This window comes from Canis lupus, chromosome 23 (assembly GCF_011100685.1).
Source record: "Canis lupus familiaris isolate Mischka breed German Shepherd chromosome 23, alternate assembly UU_Cfam_GSD_1.0, whole genome shotgun sequence".
Classification (NCBI taxonomy): Eukaryota; Metazoa; Chordata; class Mammalia; order Carnivora; family Canidae; genus Canis; species Canis lupus.
Genome location: NC_049244.1, coordinates 17278078 through 17303160, shown reverse-complemented (window position 1 = coordinate 17303160; position 25083 = coordinate 17278078). Strand labels below are relative to the sequence as shown.

General features: G+C 38.7%; 1 protein-coding gene across 10 annotated transcripts in view; it reads right to left on the bottom strand.

Moving 5' to 3' along the window:
• The window catches only part of NEK10 (NIMA related kinase 10), a 228214-nt gene that overhangs the window by 13227 nt on the left and 189904 nt on the right, over positions 1-25083 (bottom strand). For 7 of the 10 annotated variants that reach the window (XM_038570664.1, XM_038570669.1, XM_038570667.1 and 4 more), the window contains 3 exons: positions 24489-24518; positions 22577-22677; positions 14025-14135 (listed from right to left, as the gene is read on the bottom strand). In XM_038570664.1, coding sequence (XP_038426592.1) covers positions 14025-14135; positions 22577-22677; positions 24489-24518 — 242 coding nt within the window. Of the gene's footprint in view, positions 1-14024; positions 14136-22576; positions 22678-24488; positions 24519-25083 lie in introns of those variants that run through there. The other 3 variants (XM_038570670.1, XM_038570668.1, XR_005376940.1) reach the window with 2 other exon arrangements.

Here is a 25083-nt window from a genome sequence, read left to right as displayed (position 1 = left end):
GTTTAATGCTCTTTCCACAAATCTGAATTTTTTAAGTGGAATTTCAGGCTATAAACATTTCTCAACCTTCTTTTACCTTTAATTCCAACCAGCACTTGGACTGGTCAAGTTTTCATGCCTATATTAATATAATTTTAAAATGCCAATTCTTACTAATAAATCAGAAACAACTGTCACAATTTGGACTATGCAACAGTAGTTACCTTGGATTCACATACTCTGGTCATGAATTAAAATATACCATTGTTCAATCACTTGAGAAAACTGGCAGTGTTCATTAAGATTCAGCAACATATGTCTACTGTATGATCTTGCATTCCAACTCTTAGGTAAACACACAAGAGAAATGGGGACTTCTGACCCAAAACTGGAGAAAATCCAAATGTCAACAGACAGAATAGGTATATTGTGGTGTGCTCATCCAATGTAATTCTTTAAAGCACAAAAAAAAAAAAAAAAAGAAGAGCTACATGAAGGAATGTTAAGCAAAAGAAGCCAAATAACACCAAAGAAGACATAATGTATAACTTCACGTATAGGCATTTTCACAATCAGACAAAACTAACCAATGGCAATGAAGATTAAGATAATGATTACATTGTGGCAGGAGGACTAGGAAAAGGCAGGCAGGAGCCTTTTTCAGTACTGGAAAGGTTCTATAGTGATACGGGTGGTAGTCACCCCAGGGAATATGTACATAAAAGTCCATGGAGCTTTACAGGTACCTTACTGGATGCATTATGCACTTTATACCTTAATAAGAATATTTTATATGAGCAATTGATAATTATTCCATCTGTGCACTTTGGACACTACTAATAACAAATTATTTTTGTGTTTACCAGTCTCCATGTTGCCAATGAATATTACACTGTAGAAAAAAACTATGGTGCCATTCTTTTTTATTCTAGAAAATTTATTTTCCTTCAGTGACAAATGATAAAACTCATAACTCATCTGTAAAATGACAAGATTATAATATATTGTAATGCGGGAAGATCTGATAGTCACATGCTTAATAACATTCTCAACACTGCTATTAGGATGCCACAGAGGTAGGCCTAAACACTGTATTTCTCGCAGCCAAGCCAGTAGGTTGCTCCAACTAAGCTTCTTAATATCTCTTGCAATGCTGAAAATGATTTCCTAGTGTTGCCTTCCAAACGACTTCAGATGGGATTGTTTTTCATGTGGTTGAGCATAGGAGTAATTTGGCTGCCTGAAATGCTCATCCTAATTATAGAAAGCTTAGTTAAGTCAACTTAATTATTAGGTAAACACATTGGAATCCTAACTCCTTCACAGGCAGGATGGTGTTTTAAACTGCACAGTGAAGTACATGAGTTGTGACCTGGAAAGGTCGAGATAGCCATTTTAAAAAGACAAGGATATGCCCTTTTCATTGATTCAAACCTTAAAGAGAGGAATGTTCAAGGTTCCCCATGCCTCTTACATAAGCCGTCTCCTTCAGCTTAAGAACTGCAAGCCCTGCATGTGGATGTCCAATTTTCCCAGCACCATTTATTGAAGAGACTGTCTTTCTTCCAGTGGATAGTCTTTCCTCCTTTGTTGAATATTAGTTGACCATAAAGTTGAGGGTCCACTTCTGGATTCTCTATTCTGTTCCATTGATCTATGTGTCTGTTTTTGTGCCAGTACCACACTGTCTTGACGACCACAGCTTTGTAGTACAACCTGAAATCTGGCATTGTGATGCCCCCAGATATGGTTTTCTTTTTTAAAATTCCCTTGGCTATTCGGGGTCTTTTCTGATTCCACACAAATCTTAAAATAATTTGTTCCAACTCTCTGAAGAAAGTCCATGGTATTTTGATAGGGATTGCATTAAATGTGTAAATTGTCCTGGGTAACATTGACATTTTCACAATATTAATTCTTCCAATCCATGAGCATGGAATATTTTTCCATCTCTTTGTGTCTTCCTCAATTTCTTTCAGAGGTGTTCTATAGTTTTTAGGGTATAGATCCTTTACCTCTTTGGTTAGGTTTATTCCTAGGTATCTTATGCTTTTGGGTGCAATTGTAAGTGGGATTAACTCCTGAATTTCTCTTTCTTCAGTCTCATTGTTAGTGTATAGAAATGCCACTGACTTCTGGGCATTGATTTTGTATCCTGCCACACTGCCAAATTGCTGTATGAGTTCTAGCAATCTTGGGGTGGAGTCTTTTGGGTTTTCTATGTAGAGTATCATGTCATCGGTGAAGAGGGAGAGTTTGACCTCTTCTTTGCCAATTTGAATGCCTTTTATGTCTTTTTGTTGTCTGATTGCTGAGGCTAGGACTTCCAGTACTATGTTGAATAGCAGTGGTGAGAGTGGACATCCCTGTCTTGTTTAGGGGAAATTATTCCCATTGAGAATTATATTTGCTGTGGGCTTTTTGTAGATGGCTTTTAAGATGTTGAGGAATGTTCCCTCTATCCCTACACTCTGAAGAGTTTTGATCAGGAATGGATGCTGTATTTTTGTCAAATGCTTTCTCTGCATCTATTGAAAGGATCATATGGTTCTTGTTTTTTCTCTTGTTGATATGATGAATCACATTGATTGTTTTATGAGTGTTGAACCAGCCTTGCATCCCGGGGATAAATCCTACTTGGTTCATGGTGAATAATCTTCTTAATGTACTGTTGGATCCTATTGGCTAGTACCTTGTTAAGAATTTTTGTATCCATGTTCATCAGGGATATTGGTCTATAATTCTCCTTTTTTGTTGTGTGTCTGGTTTTGGAATTAAGGTGATGCTGGCCTCATAGAACGAGTTTGGAAGTACTCCATCTCTTTCCATCTTTCCAAACAGCTTTAGTAGAATAGGTATGGTTTCTTCTTTAAACGTTTGATAGAATTCCTCAGGGAAGCCATTTGGCCCTGGAGTTTTGTGTCTTGGGAGGTTTTTGATGACTGCTAGACCACTATCTTGCACCATACACAAAGATAAACTCAAAATGGATGAAAGATCTAAATGTGAGATAAGATTCCATCAAAATCCTAGAGGAGAACACAGGCAACACCCTTTTTGAACTCGGCCACAGTAACTTCTTGCAAGATACATCCATGAAGGCAAAAGAAACTAAAGCAAAAATGAACTATTGGGACTTCATCAAGATAAGAAGCTTTTGCACAGCAAAGGATACAGTCAACAAAACTAAAAGACAACCTACAGAATGGGAGAAGATATTTGCAAATGACATATCAGATAAAGGGCTAGTTTCCAAGATCTATAAAGAACTTATTAAACTCAACACCAAAGAAACAAACAATCCAATCATGAAATGGGCAAAAGACATGAACAGAAATCTCACAGAGGAAGACATAGACATGGCCAACAAGCACATGAGAAAATGCTCTGCATCAGTTACCATCAGGGAAATACAAATCAAAACTACAATGAGATACCACCTCACACCAGTGAGAATGAGGAAAATTAACAAGGCAGGAAACCACAAATGTTGGAGAGGATGCAGAGAAAAGGGAACCCTCTTGCACTGTTGGTGGGAATGTGAAATGATGCAGCCACTCTGGAAAACTGTGTGGAGGTTCCTCAAAGAGTTAAAAATAGACTTGCCTATGACCCAGCAATTGCACTGTTGGGGATTTACCCCAAAGATACAGATGCAATGAAACGCCGGGACACCTGCACCCCAATGTTTCTAACAGCAATGTCCACAATAGCCAAATTGTGGGAGGAGCCTCGGTGTCCATCGAAAGATGAGTGGATAAAGAAGATGTGGTTTATGTATACAATGGAATATTACTTAGCCATTAGAAACGACAAATACTCACCATTTGCTTCGATGTGGATGGACCTGGAGGGTATTATGCTGAGTGAAATAAGTCAATCGGAGAAGGACAAACATTATATGGTCTCATTCATTTGGGGACTATAAATAATAGTGAAAGGGAATAAAGGGGAAAGGAGTAAAAATAAGTGTGAAATATCAGAAAGGGATACAGAACATGGAAGACTCCTAACTCTGGGAAATGAACTAGGGGTGGTGGAAGGGGAGGTGGGGGGGTGGGGGTGACTGGGTGGCGGGCACTAAGGTGGGCACTTGATGGGATGAGCACTGGGTGTTATTCTGTATGTTGGCAAATTGAACACCAATAAAACATAAATTTATTATTAAAAAAAAAAGAACTGCAAACCCTCAGAAGGATGCCCGTGGATGAAGGCAAGGGCAAAAATTCATTAGTCTTATGTTTGAATACATTTATTTTTATTACAGAAACTCTCAGAACTTCTTTTTCCAGTTCAGTTTTTTGACATACATGTTCTTCTAGCACATCTTTTTTTGCCTCTTACTATACGTTATGATCTGAGCAGGTTTTGTAAAACAGAGATGAAAACCATCAAATCACATATACCAATGACCTCCCCAGACTATCAGCACTATGCTGGGCACCAAGGAGGACACAGCAACGATACGATTTACAATTTGCTTGGGGAAAGAGGCTAATGTACTTGAACAACAGAGCAAAGGAATAAACAATGAAGTGTAAAATGAGGTAGGGAGTTCTCGCTTCCAAAAGGAGGTATGTTTCATGAAGACCAGCAGGATTTTTAGAAGCTCTGCAGCAGAAACACTGGAGCCAAGCTTTGAAGGATGGATTTGGGTGGATGCAAGGAAGCAAAGCAGACATTCCAGGTGAGTAGAACTTGGGGGGCAAAGCCTGGGCACTGCATACCAGTAGCAAGGTGATGAAAGGGATATGACAAAAGTCCATGTTATAGAAGTGTGGGGATCTAGATTGAAGAGAGGAAAGCAAACACCCTTTATTAATTCAGCAGGGATTTTTTATCAGCTATCATGTGTCACACACACACACAGATCCAAACAATGAAAACAGCCAATGGTGGCCAAAAATTGTATTCTAGGAGTTTACTGCCTAATTAGGGAGGAATACATCTGTGAAATGTCCACCTGGATATATGTGAAATTGCAACTGTGCTGAATGTACAGAAGGATGGGCCTATGGTTCTAGGAGGTAACAAGCAGATTTACCTTAGACGGGAAAGGCTTTCCCGAAAAAAAAAAAAAAAAAGGACACTTATGCTGAGAGCTGAAAGCATGAGTAAGAATGAGTAAAGGATGGAGACGGAAGATCTTGAGAGGCAGGAAAACAAGCATTTGCAAAGACACAGGAGGAAGCAGACAGACCCCAGATGGTACCTGTGGCTGGTGTGGGACAATGAAGAGAAAGACAGGTATGAGATGAGGGTAGAAAAGATGAATGGATAAAGAAGATGTGGTTTATGTATACAATGGAATATTACTCAGCCATAAGAAACAACAAATACCCACCATTTTCTTCGATATGGATGGAACTGGAGGGCATTATGCTGAGTGAAATAAGTCAGTCAGAGAAGGACAAACATTATATGGTCTCATTCATTTGGGGAATATAAAAAATAGTGAAAGGGAATAAAGGGGAAAGGAGAAAAAATAAGTGGGAAATATCAGAAAGGGAGACAGAACATGAGAGACTCCTAACTCTGGGAAATGAACTAGGGGTGGTGGAAGGGGAGGTGGGGGGTGGGGGTGACGGGCACTGAGCGGGGCACTTGATGGGATGAGCACTGGGTGTTATTCTATATGTTGGCAAATTGAACACCAATAAAAAAATAAAATAAATAAAATAAAATAAAATAAAATAAAATAAAATAAAATAAAATAAAATAATAAAATAAAATAAAATAAATAAAATAAAATAAAATAAAATAAAATTAAAATAAAATAATAAAATAAAATAAAATAAAATAAAATAAAATAAAATAAAATAAAATAAAATAAAATAAAATAAAATAAAATAAAATGAAAGGTGGGCAGGGCTTGGACCAAATGGGACTGTGAATACTGTGGGGAGGATTTGGCAGTTTATGCTTAGAGCCCCTGAACAGCTTTCTGGGTGTGTGTGCATGTGTGGCGTGGTCAGACTTCTGTTCTGAAAGGATCACTCTGGACACAATTGCATGACAGTCTGCATGGGGCTAGAGATGTCAGGGTGGATGTAGACCCAGAGAAGGCTCCTGCAAATAATGTGGGCCCAAAAAACTAGATGCCAGGGTTTGGATGGTGAGGCAGGAAACTGGAGGCTGGGCCCCAAAAACTAGATGCCAGGGTTTAGATGGTGAGGCAGGAAACTGGAGGCCACTAAGGTTTTTTGGTATGCTTAAAAAAAAAAAAAAAAAAAAAGCAGTATTTAGAACTTAGTCTGGCAAGATGGATTGGAGAAAGGGGAGGTCAGCAAAGAAACTGTGACAGTAGTGCCAGCAAGAAGTGCTAAGAGTTGGAACTAGGTGGTAACCAAGAGGAAGATCAAGTACCCTTCCCTAATAATACCAGTAGTGCCTACAGCCACTTATGAGTACTTAAACATTCTAGACATACTGGATGTTCCATCTGATTCTTGCAACTACCTCCAAGGTAAGCATTATCCCAGTTTTACAGATGGGGACACTGAAAAGGAATGTGCTCAAGGAGCATAGCTAGTAAGTGGCAGAACCAGGGCTATGACCCAGGGCTTCACATCAAAGGGCAAGCAAAACCACCTATGCAAAGAAGATCCAAAGATATTAATGACTTAAGGAACAAAATAAATAACATGGAGCAGCTGAACATGACTGCAAAGTTTAAAGACTGAGTGGAAGGAAAACATGCCTCCAGTAATAGTGATACAGATGCAGGAAGGAAGAAGAAGATAGAGAGTCCAATTCTGGACATACCAGCTAGGCAAGAAAATGGTCACCCAGTAGGAAGGATGTGGATGCTACCACAGAACCAACTGTTCAGAGCAGCTGCCCTGATGGCTGCCAGAGGCGCTGAGGTAGTTCAGCAGTCCTGGACCAGTGCTATGTGGGCACTCTCTCCTCTCAAACATTCAGCTTAGAGAGGTACTCCCATCTTTGGCATATATGTTCTGTTTGGAGGAATCCTTAAGACCCTCCTTCTGAACTGACATAAAAGGGCTCTCCTGCTCTGAATAAACTTAGTTTATATAAACTATTAAACATAGTATCTATAGTTCTAAAGAGCAAAGGACTGTACATACTTTTGAACTAAGCCAAGTAAATATTAAAGAGAACAGACTGGGGGCAGCTGGGTGGTTCAGTCAGTTAGGCATCTGCCTTCAGCCCAGGTCATGATCCCAGGGTCCTGGTACTGAGCCCCACTTCAAGCTCCCTGCTCAGGGGAGTGTCTGCTTCTCCTTCTCCCACTCCCCCTGCTTGTGCTCTCTTCTGTCAGATAAATAAATAAAATCTTTAAAAAACGAGAGAGAGAACAGACTGTATCATTGTTACTACCCCGCTCCCCCAGAACTCACTGATTTGGAGCAAGCATTGAGCAATTTTAGCACTTCATTGTTCAATTGAGAATATAGTGCTTTTAGCCAAAACCTAAATGAGAAATAAAAAAAGGAACAAAAAAATGTAATCTTCATTAAATTCCTGAACTGTATCTTCTTTTCCTTATCATAAAGTAAGGTTGCCTTTGCTGCAGAACCACTACACCAATTATTTGGAATCTAATCAGTGGAGTTAGGACTCTGAAGGAAATGAAACAGTATAAATGAAATTAGGTGACAGAAGTGAGAAAACTTTTGACGTGTTACATCACACATCACTCACCAGTCCTCTGATCTTTTTTCCTTTAGATTTTCCTGTCCTTTTTGACTGTTATAACATGTTAAGACATAATATATTGCCTTATTTTTCATCTTCTCTAACCTACAGCTTCTTTCTACTCTTTCTTATAAAGTTTTTATAGGCTACTTTGTTGACAGACATGACCAGTGTTTATACTCACTATTCTCTGATACTTAAGCACTCACACACGTATGCATGTGCACCTTCACATGGATGGTCTATCATCCACACTCCATGGGATGCACATAGCATCCCTCCCCTCACCCCTACTCCCCCTGGAAGCTGATGCGCTGTTTATATTTCCACCAAAGATTATGTTTCTAACAAAGAATTCCCAAACTCAAAAAAGGCAATCTACAACCAGGAGCTCATCCTCTCAGAATCTCCATTCAGACACTGAAGGTGGTATCTAGGGAGAAGATGAATAGTGTCCACCCCCCCCCCCCACCCACTGGGCGGGACAGCCCTTGCTATAGGAAGTTCTCTACTTGGTCCAAACAGGTGGGCACTGCTGATTTATGATGCCCTCATCAGGCCCTGAAAAGGGCTAGGCAAATATAAGGCATTATTATTAATGTGCATAAAAAGACATTAATTAAAGCAGAAGAGGAGCAGTCTACTAATTGGAAAAGAGCCAGAATCCTGGAGTTAAGAATTAAAGAGATGCCAGCTATTGAATAACGTAAGCTTGACGTTGCTGATCTGAGCTGAAGTACAGATTAGGAACCAAAGAGAAGTGCTCTCCTCTCCTTGCAATTTATTTATTTAAGAAAAGATGTCATTTTTCCAGTAGAATTCCCCAGCCTGGATTTTCTGACTATCCCCATGGTGTCATTTAACATGTTCTCTTGGCCCATGTACTTGCTTCAAGTGGGTAGCTAGATGTAGAGCAGAGATTGCCAAACTTCTTCGGTAGAGGGCCAGATAAGAAATGTTTACAGATTTACAGGCCATGTAGTCTCTGTCACAGCTCCTCAACTGTGCCTATAATGTGAATGCAACCATAGATAACATGAGTGAATTTATGTGGTTGGGTTCCAATAACTTTATTTCCAAAAACCATAGTCTGCTCACTTCCAAAATAGAAGCTTCCTCAGATGCAGATCCAAACTTTTAGCAAATATATTTCATAGATGGTACTGCATGTCTGTCAGGAGACCTATAACATCTGGATGCCCCTCTTTCGGTGACATTAGCAAGCCACTGGTGATCATGTCTAGCTCCATTATTTCATTAGAGGCTGCAACACCGTATTTTTATACCTCTGGTTCTTATTAGCTGAAGTATTACTTTAATAAGAAACTCCCCCCTTATCAATTGAGTTACCCTGGGATAAAATTCTTAAGGCAATGGCAGAAAAAAGGTTTGATTCTTTCCTTCTGTAAGTAGTTTTGAAAATAATGAATTGGTTACTTAGCATCCTCCGAAGGAAACCAATGAGGGATTTTTTTTTTTTACTCTCATGAACTCTTAGATTGAAACTTTATTTAATGCTTTCAATCCACTGCAGTTATTATTCTTTTTTAAAAATATTTTTTAATTTTTATTTATTTATGATAGTCACAGAGAGAGAGAGAGAGAGAGAGAGAGAGAGGCAGAGACACAGGCAGAGGGAGAAGCAGGCTCCATGCACCGGGAGCCCGACGTGGGATTCGATCCCGGGTCTCCAGGATCGCGCCCTGGGCCAAAGGCAGGCGCTAAACTGCTGCACCACCCAGGGATCCCTGCAGTTATTATTCTTATTGATGCTCTAATTATCCAATAGATAGCCTCCTTAAGTTGACTCTGAGTCCTATTGATACATCCTCAGTAATCCTTGAAGGCATCTTCGCTACATGATCTATTATGTCAAGACATTCCATCTAATCCCTTTTAGTTTCTGCTCTAGAGCTGCTATCAGTTATATTTCCAAGAGAGCTCACTGCCGCTTGCTTAGTTTCTAAACAACTTAGTAAAAATATTAAGAAATATGTGTAGTTTTTTAAAGAAAAGAATTATCATAAATTCATACTCCTTCATATTGGTATTTCCAATTCTAATTTGAATGAATATATTCCATCTTGTTTCTGTTTCTCCTTCCTCTCATGCTGAAAATCCTAGTTTCCCAAATGCTATACAATTACTCACATGCTTTATTCTCCTCACAATTTTAGCCAAGGCTGAGCAGACTGGACTGAAGATCAGCTTAAGTAAGTCATAAATAAAGAGCTTAGTTTCGTAGAAAAGGGCTTTTCTATTTTTTCACTCTTCTATATATCCTGCCGGGTCTTAGGCCATTTATCAGAAGGTACAATCATCCCATAATGATTCCTCAAACTGGAGACATGGAGTCCCTGGATTTTAGGACAAGTTTCAGGGGAGAAGGTGGAAATCAAATGCATTTATGTGCTGTCACTGCTTGCTTCTTCAACAGTCCTTTGCGGATGACTGTTTTAGTCAAAGGCTAATTGGCCACTCCACCAAGATTATACAGGGGATGAAAGATCCATTTCTGAACAAAAATTATGACTAACAAAAGATTAGACTAGAAAGGGAGAAAAATAGAGGCCACAAACTTTTCTCATTTGTGTTTAAATGAGGACAGGAGGGCTTCTCTTTATATTAATAAAAATTATACAAATATTATATGTATCAATATATATCATATGTTATATACATCAATAAGGAATAGTACCAATATAGATTATTATCAATACAGTATATACTCTATATTCAACAATCACACATCTGCTATGTGCCAGGCACTGTGTGAGACTCTAGGCAATCAAAGATTAACACAACATACTCACTGCCTTTGGGAAAAACATAAATCCAAGCCAGATAAAACAACAACAATGGGGATGCCTGGGTGGCTCAGTGATTGAGTGTCTGCATTCGGCTCAGGTCATGATCCTGAGTCCCACATCGGGCTCCCCACAGGGAGTCTGCTTCTCCCTCTGCCTATGTCTCTGACTCTCTCTCTGTGTCTCTCATGAATAAATAAATGAAACCTTTAAAAAAATTAAAAAATTAAAACATGACAATGTAAGTGAAAAAGTGACTGAAGCACAGAGAAAGGGGAGATTAATTCTGAACAGGAAATTGAGAGAGATTTTTACGGGGGAGCTGGCCTCTCAGTTCAGCAGTGGAGAACAGGAAGTATGTTAATATTCCAGGCAGAAGATCCGTTTCGTTCACAGGAGAGCAGACCTGCTTCTATGATCGGGAGGGTAAACACCACAGTGGTATGAATCACCAGGAGCATGTAGTACCGGAGAAGGGGACCAGAGCATTCCTCAAAGGAGAATTTAATCTGCCTCTAAACAAAGTTGAAAAGAAGGCTAAGTCTGTGCCCCTTTGAGTTCCCTCACTCAGATTCCCTGAACACTCTCTACCACCCCATTAATTCGTTTTCACTCCCCAAACCGAGGACAGAAGGTAAGTGCTCTGAGAGGTGCCGCCACTGCACAGAGGTAGGCTGACAAGGTAGGTGGGACCATTTTAACAAAAGAGTATCTTTTTTCTATCAGGAGAGAAGAGAAAGAGAGCAAGGAAGGGATGCAAACCAATAGACGTCAGTAACAAAGAAGAAAGTGATCAGCTTTAAGGACGTGCACTGGTGGAAAATCACAGCATCAGGGGAAGAGTCAGAGGCACCTTCGTGCATCAGTTTGCTGTAGGCACTTTTCATCTCTTAAAGCTGGGATTTCTGTTAAAATAGATTTGTGTACAAACTGGATTATTCTGCATATATTTTAATAAGAGCATAAAAACTTAGGCAACATGTAATATTTTTCATGGGAGATTTGAGTCTCTGCCTCCCTAAAATATATTTATTGGTATTCATGATATAATATGTAAATATAATAAAATAAATATCGGCAGTATCCTCCACTTCTGTTTTGAGCTACTCGAGCTTTGTTTCTTGGCCTGATTTGCCAACACAATCCTTGAAAGAAATTGTGCTCTTTCATCTTTGATGAGGTAGGGTTTATGTTTTGTTTACCTGCTGCTGTATCTCTTTTTCCACCTCGTTTGTGTATTTGCAGACATCACTGATGTAAGGCAACAGAGCAAACACACTGTTTGCATTTCTTATCAAAGAGCCTATCATACTGCCTGAATAAGAAGTACATTTATGCTTAAGATTGGATCCATTAGGGCAGCCCCAGTGGTGCAGCGGTTTAGTGCCGCCTGCAGCCCGGGGTGTGATCCTGGAGACCCGGGATTGAGTCCCATGTTGGGCTCCCTGCATGGAGCCTGCTTCTCCCTCTGCCTGTGTCTCTGCCTCTCTCTCTCTCTCTCTCTCTGAATAAATAAATAAAATCTTTAAAAAAAAAAAAAAGATTGGATCCATTAAAGGAGAAAGAAACTTTAAAGAAGTTCATTGACCACCTGACTGTTTCAAAGTTTAAGTGTATGATAAAACTTAAACAATATATAGATAAAACTGGAGCAGGCCCAAACTGCTTGGAGAAAGGGGAGATTAATTCTGCGGAGAAGGAGGGCTTGTAAACACTTCCCAATGTATAGAAATGGCTATCAGCCAGGACAAAGGGATTTCCTGTCTTCAAGTTGTGCTAATTAGAGACAACCAATTTTCCTTCTGTCTGGTTGATTTACCTTCTTTGTGATTTAGTTTTTGTGTGTATGAATAGAAATATTTACTAACACCCAAGGTCTAGGAGATTCTAGAATGTCAAAGATGGAAAGCAGCTTAGAAATACAATTGGCCCTTGAACAACACAGATTTGAATTGCATGGGTCCACTTACAAGTGGATTTCTTACAGTACAGTACTGAAAACTGTATTTTCTCTTCCTTATGATTTCCTTAACATTTTCTTATTTCTAGCTCACTTTATTGTAAGAATACAGTATATAACACATAACATACAAAATGTGTGTCAATCCCCTATTATGTCATTGGCAAACCTTCTGATCAATAGTAAGCAGTTAGTTGTTAAGGTTTTTGGGGGAGTCAAAAGTTATACATGGATTTTCAGGGCACCTGGGTAGCTCAGTCAGTTAAGCGTCTGACTCTTGGTTGCAGCTCAGCTCATGATCTCATGGGTCATGAGATCAAGCCCCATGGCTGGCTCCATGCTCAGTCAGGGAGTGAGGATCGGGTCTGGTTGAGATTCTCTCTCCCTCTGCTTCTCCCTTAACTTGTGTGTACTCATGCTCCCTATCTCTAAGATGAATAAATAGATCTTTCTTCCTTCCTTTCTTTTTCTTCTTTCTTTTCCTTCCTTCCTTCCTTCCTTCCTTCCTTCCTTCCTTCCTTCCTTCCTTCCTTCCTTCCTTCCTTCCTTCCTTCTTCCTTTTTTAAAAAGATTTTATTTATCTATCCATGAGAGACACAGAAAGAGAGAGTCAGGAACATAGGCAGAGGGAGAAGCAGGCTCCATGCAGGAAGCTCGATGTGAGACTCAATCCTGGGACCCTGGGATCATACCCTGAGCTGAAGGCAGACACTCAACCCCTGACCCACCCAGAATCCCAATAAATCTTTTTAAAAAAGTTATACATGGATTTTCAACTGTGTGGGAGCAGGGGATCAGTGCCCCTAATCCCCATGTTGTTCAACAGTCAACCATGGTTCATTCTACCCTCATAGGAGATTAAAAATCACAGCTTCAGATAGTTAAATGACTTGTTCAGAGTGGCATAGCCCAATTTACAGGCTTGTTGGAGAAGGTTCTAACAAAATATTGGAATAGAATTCTCTTGAAAAAGGCTAAAATATATATATTAATTAAAGATATTTAATAACATTTACTCCTAGGAAAACATGTACAATTATACTGAAAGAACTATTAGTTTTCTGACATGATGGCCACAGAAATAAAGGTGAGAAAGGCAAAGGCAAAGACATCCTCAATTTTGTATCATAAGTGGCGCTATGATCTGAATGGTTGCATCACTTTAAATTTCTCTCCTGAAACCTAACCCCCCCAGGTGATGGTATTGGGACGTAGGGTCATTGGAGGTAATTAGGCCATAAGGGCAGGGCCCCTATGGAAGTGCTCTTCCAAAAAAAGCGTCCTTACATAGAGCTCCCAGTTTCCTTGCTTCCTTGCCATGTGAGGACAGGAAAAAGTCACAAGTCTATAAATGGGAAGAAGGCTTGTACCAAACCTGACCATGCTGGCCCATTGATACTGGACCTCCAGCTTTCAGAACGGTGAGCAATCTGCCATTACAAGCTCCCCAGTTGATGGTATCTCTTTTTTTATAGCAGCTTGAAAGGACTAAAACATACCGTTAATGATAAGATCCTTGAATAGAGGATGGAGTGTAAAGTACAAAACAGAAAATTTAACTCTTACGAAGTGTTTTTGATAGCCAAAGAAAAGTTCCTAATGGTCGAATACTGTACCTTTTTAATTTCAGATTTCAAATTGCAAGGGTTACTCTGCTGGCTGAAGAGGGATTTCTTGAATCTCTCTATAACCCTTCTTTTCAAATTGTGGTGCAAAGCTGGAGGGAGCTGCATAAAATGAGAAAACAGTTATTATAAGCAAATTGTTAACACTGCACAGATGACTCCCTGGAAGCATTCACTGAGGGTCAGTGTAACAATATTGATTCAACAGGACTAAATAAGATATCAACTTTACTCTGAATAGCATGACAAGGTGTGATAATCTTTCATTCCACAATCCAGAAGAAATATATTACTCTTCTCTCTTTCAAAAGCCTGCTTCCATTTCTCCTATTGTTCTTTCATTCTATTGGTATTATTTTTCATATAACAACTAAATTTCACATACACAATGAATTTGGTAAAGAAGACCACTTCACAAGGAAGGATGCATTCTACCAGATGTTTAAGGTGTTTATGTAATGCCCAGAACTTTGCTAAACATCCTCACCAAGGCCCTTGTCCTAAAGGATCTGATACTTTGGAAAAGGAAGTATATATCTGCATTGCTACATAGTCAGATGTCTGTCTGTGAATGCTCCTGAATGTTCACATGGAGAGAAGTCAGATTGTAAGGATCAATCTTGTCAAGAAGAAAAGAATGAATGTACATTGGGGCTAAGCCAGGATGAACTGGATTTAATAACTTAGTAGGAAGTCACATTAAAGTCTTAGAAAACATGGTGATTGGATGAAACTGCAGGATTTCAAAAAATTGATTTCGGAGTGCTTTGCAGGTTGAATTTGTACAAAGAAACCAAAGATCCCAAAGAGCACAGAGGGATGAAGTAAAGTTTGAGAGAAGAATAAGAGAGTAAAGAAATAGGGTCAGCATGATAAGAGGTCTCAGAGTGTAAATAATGTCTGGTTTGTTTAAAATACGGAGAGGATTTGGAAGGAGATGAAAAAGAATCAGTAAAACAAGGATGGCTAAGTGGGAAGGAAAACACGGTAGTAGGTGCTCTCTCAAGATTGAAATCAAAGCAAAACAAATCAAACAAACAAAAATACAAGATTATAATTCAAAGTTCACCTCAAAAGAAAAAAAATGTGGTAGTGACAGTTATTTACCCACCCCCACTCCATTTTTCTATACTCCCTTATAGTTTAGGTTTGATGCCATATAACTACTTTTGTCCAATGAAAATGATATGTATCACTCTGAGGATGAAGAAATGCAAAGCCACCATGCTTCCATTGTCCTTGTCCCTCCTGGGCAAGGAGCTTATATTCCACCCTTTCCAGGTGGCACAGCCACAAGATGGACAAGTACCACCTGACCTTTCTGACTTTAGCTAAATGAGAAATAAACCTCTATTGTATCAAGCAAAACAGCATTGAATCTCTACTGAGCTCTTTTTATGTCAATACTATAGCATTCTTGTACCTTGCTCCAGATGTAATCATTCTCCCTCTCTCCAGCAAATAGTCATAATTATTGATGTCCTTCTACATGGAATGAAAAAGGAAATAAAGAAATGTGGAGAGAGGCTGGGGGAGAGAAACAGAGAGAGAGTTCTTGGCATTAATGAGCAAATATTTGGAAGACAGATAATAAGGAAAATGAGTATAAGTGATATATGTGTGCATGAGAGATTAGCAAAAGTAGAATGGATTTAACTTAAAAGTAGGATCAGATAGCGAAGGGAAGGGTTATTTTCATACTTTCCTAGCAAGAGAATTGATTAGAGAGGAGAAGGGATGGGAGAAATGCCGAGAGATACCTTTTGGGATTTGGTAATTCCCTACTGTAATGCACTAGAAACTGCCACTTCCCTAAATCAAACACCAGAGGGCAGTGTCGGACCAGGACCATCTAGTCGCCTTGCATGATTCTAATTGCCAGAGAAGGTGGCAGCAAGCCTTCTCTGATACACCTAATAGTCTGCACAGCAAACTTTGAAGGTGTGAAGTACATTGGGTCCACAGGTTCCTTTAAAAGAGACCCCAACACTGGCAGCTCCCAGTAGCAGATTACTAATTCAAATATTCTTAAAATCCTTGCTATTCGTTTAACTTGATAAGCCTCTCGTTAACATAGAATTGCTTTCAGTGCTTCTGATTGCTTGAATTAATTCTCACAAAAGCTTTCTTGAATAAGTTAACAGTCAACTTAAGATTCATATACAGGGCAGTATTAGAAAGCTACTTTAGCTTATTGGAATTGTTTGTCCCTATAGACAGCAGCCTATCTTTAAAATTTTCATGGAAGAATTTAAAATTTTGCACAGAATGATGACTCATGCATAGTTCAATTGCAGAAGATGTAAGTATGTTACTCTATTATATATAAGGACTATAATACTAAGAACAGAATATTAATACCTACAATTTGTATGTGTCGGTTACTATGATTAGTCCTTTGTGTGTATTACGTCACTTTTCTCTGCACAATTAACTTATAAAGCAGGTACAATCTTAAAGCTAAGGAAATCAGAGTTTAAAGACTTATGTAACATGCAAAGATATTTTCTGAGGTAATACGTCTTTTAACACAACCATTACACTGGAGCAAACACACCACCACTAGCATTACTACAGTAATGCTTTATAAACAATTCACATACTTTATTTCCTTTAGCAAAAATAGTCCGTAAGCTACCCAAATTTTACTGATAAAGAAACTGATTCTAGAAAAGAATCTCTCAACAAAAGCTTATTTCTTGTTTGTTTTTACTACACCAAAGTCACAACAGAAAAAAATGAAATCTGATCTCTATATTCTACACTAGAGTTTCTTGAACTTCTATCATATATGGATACTTTCTAAAGATACATTCTCTAGTATCTCTAAGAATATGTCAGCAGGCCATCAGTAGTAGAAAGAACCCAATTTGAAGTGACTTAAATAATATCTTACTATAGGAACAAATTATTTCAATACATTACTGCTTAAGATATTTCCCTAAATGCTAAAAAAAAATACTCAAAGGTTATTATCAAAATAAATACACAAAATGTAAGCTTTCTCTTAGAATTTGCAAACCCTGAAAACATGAGTGCACTTAGATACAGGGCTTTACCTTAAATTCTATTTAATTTGCCTCTCTTCCCATTAGGAACCAGGAGATCCAGATAAGAGAAAGTAATGATGATTCTAATTTCATCCTTCACTACTGCTGAAAAAAACAGTATGTTTTACTGATGACCATAGGTAGTATAACTTCATCTGAGGGATAGCACATTGCTGTTCCCAGACACATTTTTTTGTTTTGTTTTGTTTTGTTGGCAACAGCGGAGATTGTTAAAATGGCAGTCCAAAGGAGACCCACCTAAACTCCCTGTCTGTTTTCTAGGAGACAGATGTTTAATTTTTAAAAGTTGCCATATGCTGATTTTCAAAGCCTTTCTTGGGACGCCGGGGTGGCTCAGTGGTTGAGCGTCTGCCTTTGGCTCAGGGCGTGATCCTGGAGTCCCGAGATTGAGTCCCACATCGGGCTCCTTGCATGGAGCCTGCTTCTCCCTCTGCCTGTGTCTTTGCCTCTCTTTCTGTGTCTCTCATGAATAAGTAAATACAAATCTTAAAAAAAAGAAAGTCTTTCTTTACAAAAGCAATCAAGTCCTATGTACACAATTAAATCCAAAGCTTAAGTTGGCTGTGTAGGTCTTACCGAAGCAATCACATACAAAGATTTGTACTAAAAGGCAACATATGTACATCAGTCACCTTATGTGCCCAAAGATGGATTTTGGTTTCCAGCAATGGAAATGAACCACTGATTTCATTCTCAGCTGGCTGTCTTAAGATTACAATCTCAGTTTTGATAAAAACAGATGTCAAATCAATGAGGACAGCATAAGGATTTTAACATCCTGCCTTTAAAATAGTTGCTTTTAGATGATTTCCAAGATCTGTCTCCATGGAAACTGAATAGGAGAGGCCACCACCGGCCAAAAGTAAGCAATTTCCCCTGTAAGGTTATCTGTGGTTGTCAGGAGGGATCTGGCCCTGCGATTCAGGGTAGCTGTCACAGCATAAGTCAGCAAGGGAGTTTGACTCAGAAATAAACATGTAGACAAGAAGAGATGTTTGTTTGTGTGTTTGTTTATTCATATTTACTTTCATCAGTTTTCCTTTGTAATTAGCAGACACAGAGAACTGATCTTGGTCGTCAACCTATAGCAAATATGAGAGTATAATGTTTAGACTTGTTTTATCTCCTTTATTTGAAAGGCATTGACTTGGGTTAGCATTGTAATTTAAAGTTCCCCAGAGGGGAAATATTCTTTACTATTTGCAATGTCATAAACTTTCAAGTATTCTGGAAATACATTTTAAAAACCACAGTGGTTATGTCTGAACTTGTAGCATGGAATACCATCTTGCCAAAAATATGAAATCATTTTTTATGCTGGCAGTGTGAGAGCATAATAATAAGATTTTATAATCATTTCATTCTTGCTTTAACATACTTTGAAATCCAATAAAGAAATGGAGTACATCCATTAAAAAGTTTTTTTATTATATAAATATTAGCAAGACAGGCATATGGAAACTGTATTTAAATTTCAAAGTCTATTTTCTTTCAATTTAGTAGTTTAAGCATTGAAGTAACCAATACGCTATTTAAGGTTATTTCCATAACACAAAAGTTAAGAATGCCTCCTCATATTTCTACATCAGCATTTAAATGGAAATGCACTTACTCAACAGAGATATGGCAGCTTATGTCTTATTAACCAATTTTCTATATCCCCCTCATATTGCCATGCACCCTCTTTCATTTAATCAGGTAGACAATTCTGTGTGATTGCCTAAGGGGAAAGTTGACAGCAGAAAATGGAGGAAAAAGTAATCCATTTCAGATTCTTGAGTCTCAAAAGGCTAGCCTGCAGGGTGACTGAAGAGAATGCCTGCCTGATTTAGGGAAAAATGTGATAAAAGAGAGCCTGGCTAGGGGAAGCCAAAGGGGAAGCAGTGAGAAAATCAGGTCTGAGTCGATCCCAAAGAAGGGAGCCCTTGCATAGCCCCCAGGCTAAGTGTGCCAGCTGCCCAGTAGCAGCCTCTCAGTTCCAAATCCACCCTTCGGTGCCTTGTATGTGACACTGGAATTTCTCCCTTGCCAGGATGTTCAGCTCTGTCAGTAGAGAGTGCTGGAGGGTTGCTGGAGGAGGGTGGTGCTTGTCTGGTTCCAGTGATGCTCCTGTCTTGCTTCCTTTCTGCAGCACTGAGTGGTCAGCTGCAATGAGGACCCCCAAATTGTGCTCACCCCCATACAACTTCAGTGGCACCAATCTTGCATGCAGCTTCCCAGAATGTTCCATGGTGCAGCACCAACCAGTGGGCAGCCTCCTCTGGTCCCAGAGACGGCATTTCTTGGCCTAAGCCTGATGTGCAGATTTCCAGTGAGTTCCACAGCACGATACCTCACCATGGATGACTTGCCCCAATCCCCTGAGGAAGACTTCCCTATAAGTTTCTCTAGCACAGCACCTCAGTGGATTTCTCTGATCCTTCCAATGAGGTATGGACCTCAGCCCAGGATAGGCTGTCCTCTTCTATTTTGTTCCTTTCTTGGGTGCTGTACTTCAGGCCTGTAAGTAATGACTTCCGTATCTGCTCTTCCTATATTCTTTAGATATCTTTCCCCCTCCTTTTTAAATAATACCCTGTTATTATTAATAATTTTTCAACAATTCTTTATATTAAATCTTCCCTGTTGAAATTACTATGTGGTTTCTGTCTCCTAACTGGACCCTCACTGATAGAGTTGGTCCGAGGAAGGTCCCAGAAAAAGGACAGATGGGTTTTGGAAGTTGGTTGGATTGTGCCCTTGGAACTGAGTCCAGTGCTGAGTTTTGCCATAGGACATAGGATGCAGATAACCCATGGCATGCAGTGGCATCACAACTAATTAGGGTATCATCATGATAAAGAACCAACTGAAGCAAGTGCCCTGGAAGCTCAAGTGGCTGCCAAACATGGCTGCTAGACAGTATGAAGCTTGGTCCTTTAACTTTCAGTTCAAGTCATAGTCTAAGGCCCAGAGAGATTACATGATAGCCCTAAAAACCTGTTATTTCTTGCTACCACAGCACTGATACAGCTGATAATCAAATGCAAATTTAATTGGGCAGCTTCTAAATTACAATGTCAGCTGAATGTATTCTGTGCTAAGTTTCTCATGTGAAATTTAGAGAAAAGAATAGGATCCTAAAACTTGAAATAGGAATATTTTGCTGGATCCAGATAAAACCGACAATCTTGAACTTCAAGTCACTCGGAGGTATCATTGCCAGCAGAAGTAGCTTGTCACTCCGTGTCTGAGAAGTCAAGCTTTCCTTTGCTTGAAAACTCTACACCACCCTTATCTGAGACAGATGAGGAGTGATATCTTAAAAAGGAATGCCTATTCCTCATAAGGCCCACAACAATGAGAGTCAAGTCCATTCCTAAGGTCATATCTCAATATGATTCTGGGGAATTGGTACACACTATGACCCAGAAGGAAATAGCTTACCCATCCAAAGAATTGCAAGACTTTGCTATTATATATTAGCAGCAACCCAGAGAACATGTGTAGTAGATGCTAAGGGTTTTAGGCCAAGAAGGGTAAACTGTAGCCCTAGATTAGGTTGAATTCATTCACACAGGTGCTCTTAATGGAGTTCAGATTTCATGTTAGTCGTGCAGCTGAAGGTAACTGCTTAATTGGTTGGTGTCTTACTACTTGAACTCAATGGTGCCTTCATTTAATGAGGACAAAATGCCAGAGCTTCCCTGGTATGTGGAAGAGGGAATTCAAAAGCTTTGGGAGACAGGCAGGCATGCTGGGGTGGATTTACCATGTATGACCTGCACACTCACTCCTCAATTACGTTCAGCAAGCTACTCCTCTCACTAAGGCATTGAGAAATACATTAGAGAGGGGCGCACCAGCATCCTTAAAATAACTTCTGTGGTTGCTTCCCTTTGTAGACCAGGTACAACACTGAAAGTATATGATTCCGATGGGGATGATGTGGTCTCAAACAAAAGCCAAGTGACAACTTTGTCACAATGACAAGTTGGGAGCACTTAACCATAAAGGGTAAGAGAGATGTACTGTTAATTAGAATGCCTTGGCTCACAGAGATCTTTGGTGGTGGTTAGCTGACTAGAGTGTTCCTTGGAAGGAAACAGATGGTCAGTTTACTAGAGTATTCTTTAATCCAAATAACAGAAAAGAAACTCAAAGCCTGATAGACAAAAAAAAAAAAAAAAAGACCTGAGTTGCTGTTGCCATAGTGGAGAGTCATAGCCTCTCATACAGTTTCTAGACCTCGGTCAATTCAAAGACCCAAAGCCCTTAATGAGTGGGAAAGCTGGGACCTTTTTAGGAAGGGTCCAGAGAAACACTGCTGTAAGTATACACTATAAATTTTCTTACAAACCTTTCCCAAAAAGACTTGCAGCCATTTGTTAGAGTGACTGTACACTGGGGAGAAATAAATGCACAGGCTTTCAGAGAAGACTGGACACTGGTTATAAACTCGCATCAATTACTAGAGTCACTGTGGTACACTAATCAACATGTATTTTTTGTTTGTTTGTTGTTTGCTTTGGAGGGGGAGGTTAAATGTATTCCCCCAGTTTGACTTACAGTGGGCCCAGTTGGTCCACTGACCTGGTGGTATTTCTCTCTAGTACTCGAATGTATAATCGGAATTGCCACAACTGGCAACTGATGGGCTCATCAGAATGGCCCTCTGGATCTTACTTTTTTCCCCCCCTCTGGATCTTAGACTGAGGAAATGTTTATATGACTTGCTCTTTGATATGTCTCAAGTGCATAGAACAGTAGCACCTAATAGTAGGCACCTAATAATTATATGTCAAATGAATGAATGAATGAACTACATAAGACATGCAATCTTAAGCTCCAGAATACTCTTTAGTTTCTTGTCCAAATGCTTACACTTCGTCTACAAAAATTTATTTTCTTATTAAAAATAAGACTTTGGTCAACTTTGGTAAATGAACATTCAAGTTGCTCATCATTAGACAGATTTCTGTAAATAATTAATAGTCATTTTCTAACAGTGATTGTTCCCCCAGTGCCTAAGAGTTACTGAGAATTAAGGCACTTCAAATAAGGAGTTTTAATAATCTTGGACCTTGTGTTTTCATTTCTCTGAGGTGTTCTAGTTTTAACCTAGAATCCTCAGGATTAGTGAGCAGGCACTACTTTCCTTTCTTCCCTGTAGTAATGCTATTCAGAACTCAGCCCTGTTTCCACTTTCACCCCTACATTGAAGGACCATTTGTGTTGAAGTTTATTTTTGGTGGGATACTGACAATGAAAGAGTAGGTTAGGAGTCATAGGGGAAACCTGCCATATTTGCTTTTTTTATCCAACATCTTTCTAGCCTTGCTGCTAAGCCAAAATGCTCTCAAATATATGTAGTTGGAGGGGATAAAAATTTGCATTCACTCCAATTGAAAGTTCCACAAAGTAGTTTTTCAACAGTATTAGTATCAAATTTGTACTTAAGATGAAAAGTAAATAAAAAACTAGCACACTGACCTGGGTGATATAGATGATTTTGTGCAGCTGAATTAAGATCTGCTGAATAGGATCACTGATCTGTCGTACTTTCCTCTGGGACACAGCAATCCCTGCAGATGCTGCGGATGATAAATTCTGCAGTTAGTCAAGATCCTGGTTTTCTCTTTCGAAAGTGGTATTACTGAAAAAATGGGGTAAAATTCTGAAAAAAAATTAAGCTAAGATCCTTATCCTACCAATGAGATAATATGCAGAGACCCTGTAACACTTCAATATTTTACAATATGGGATGGACAATTTCTTCCCTTTACTCACAAGACTTCTAAGTAAAATAACAATGTCGCCTTTTATAACATTTAAAAGATTCTTGAAAATTTTGCCTGCAATTACATCAGGCTGTCACCAGGAGTCAGTGATGCTTTGGATACTACGGTCTTTGAAAAGCTATGTGCAGTTTAGAAGCTATCAGCCTTCTAAAATTTAAAGTCATTATGTTCTTAATATCATATTTTAAAACTAATTTTATTAAAACTACTAATGCAAATGCTAAATAGGCAATCTTCCAGAGCAAAAAACAAAAACAGAAACAAACAAAAGCCAAAAATCAAAAAAAGTATAATTTGTAACAATCAAGGATATGATAGTTATTGTAACCTTTGATTATTACAAATTTTCACCTGGATTTTCCTCCAGGTCTAAATAAGATACATTTATAACTTATCCAGAGTTTGTATCATACAGTCACACCACTTTTCACCATTTGAAGATGGTTTGGTATCAAACTGCACATGAACTGCTTCCCCACCTTCACGTGTCAGAGCCATAAGTAGTTCATTCTTAAATTTGAGGAATATAAAACTCTTCAAAGAAATGGCCTTCACCTCTAGATTAGCCACCAGGCCACCTCTGACTCTTCTCACCCTCAGATACACACTGGAGAAAATGGAAGAGAGACTTCAGACATGTGGATTGATAGAATCCTCCCACCTCCTCCAGTTTCTTAGCTCTTGCCCTTCCTCCGTGTGACCTTTAGCATGCTTTTTGCAAAAAGAAAAGCTCCAAAGTCCCTCTTCTTCCCTCCATACTACCTTGAGCCTCTATGAAATTAAATGTGAATATAATCTTTGCTTTCGCAACAGGTAAAATTTTGAAAAATGATTCTTATATAAATGCTTTCTGAGAAAGATTACATATTTTACCATAAAAATTGTTTTCAAAATATTTAAACAGAAAACTTAATGTGGTCATTAAAAGATTCAACCTGTTTTAAGCATGTGAACACAAACACACAAAAAAGAAAACAAATATGTTTAAAGAAATATTTGTTCATGGTAATTTTTACTGAGTTAGTTGAGAAATTCACATAAAAATAATCCAATTCTAGTTTATCTGCATTCAATACATTGTTTAAATGTTTGAAATGTAAAGGATCTATCTCCCCTAGGCACTGTATCTAACTTCATTTAAGCATCAATTACTTAACCATTAAGATGATGCTTAATAAATTACCCTTAAGGTAAAAATGTGAAGATAAATCAAAGAATTAAGGAAGCTCTAAAATAGAAAACAGAATGCTGGAGGTATCTGCTCCAGCCTGCAGAGATGACCAAGTGTACACATGTCAAATTTTCTGCAATGGTATTTCCTGTAGAAATGATTCTTAAAATGTAACGATTTGTTTTTCTAGACCCATACCAAAAACTACAGACCATGTAATGTGGCCAAGATGCTGCTGCTACAAGAACATTAAGTTCATATTTTCTGAAACTGGTAGGTTTGATTTTTTTGATCACCTTTATGTTGACTACTTTATGTTTTTGATATGTGGACTTAATATTCATAGATAACAAGTTAAAATCTAACACTGTGGCAGAGAGTTCTTAAATTGTAATGACATTTTGAGTGGGATATCACACGGGTTTGACTCTACCTTGCCACAAGAATGTGCTCATCTGTGGCCCTAAACACAAAAACAGAGATAGTTAGCTAGAATGCCTGTCTTCTGAACTACTCAATTATGCAAAGTAACTTGACATTGTCTTAAGATCTCTTGACCACTACTCTCTCAGCTCCAGTAAATCTTTAACTTTTAGAAATAGTTTTGATTGTTCACTTTCTAAAAAATAAATTTAAAAATGTTTAATTACACATGCCCATTGTAAAACAAGCAAACAACCCCGGTATTACAGAAGGGGCTTGAGGCTCCCTGGAACCAACACCCCTCAGTGCCTCCCCAGAAGTAACCTCTGATATCACTTTGGTGTGTTGCCTTCCAGTCACTTTTCTACCCATTTACATACATAACTGTATACTTTCAGAACAGTATTTTTCAAATGGTGGTTGAATCCTGAAAGCAGTTTTATGGGTCATGACCCATATTTTAAAAAATGGAATGGAATAACATAGAATGATATGGAAGAGGATAGAAAAAATTCAGAGTGACTGCAGATAGTAAGGGTCCACTCAGTTGTGATGTAAAATATGTTCCTTGTTGAGGGTCATTTCCAGAAGAGTTTGAAAGCTAC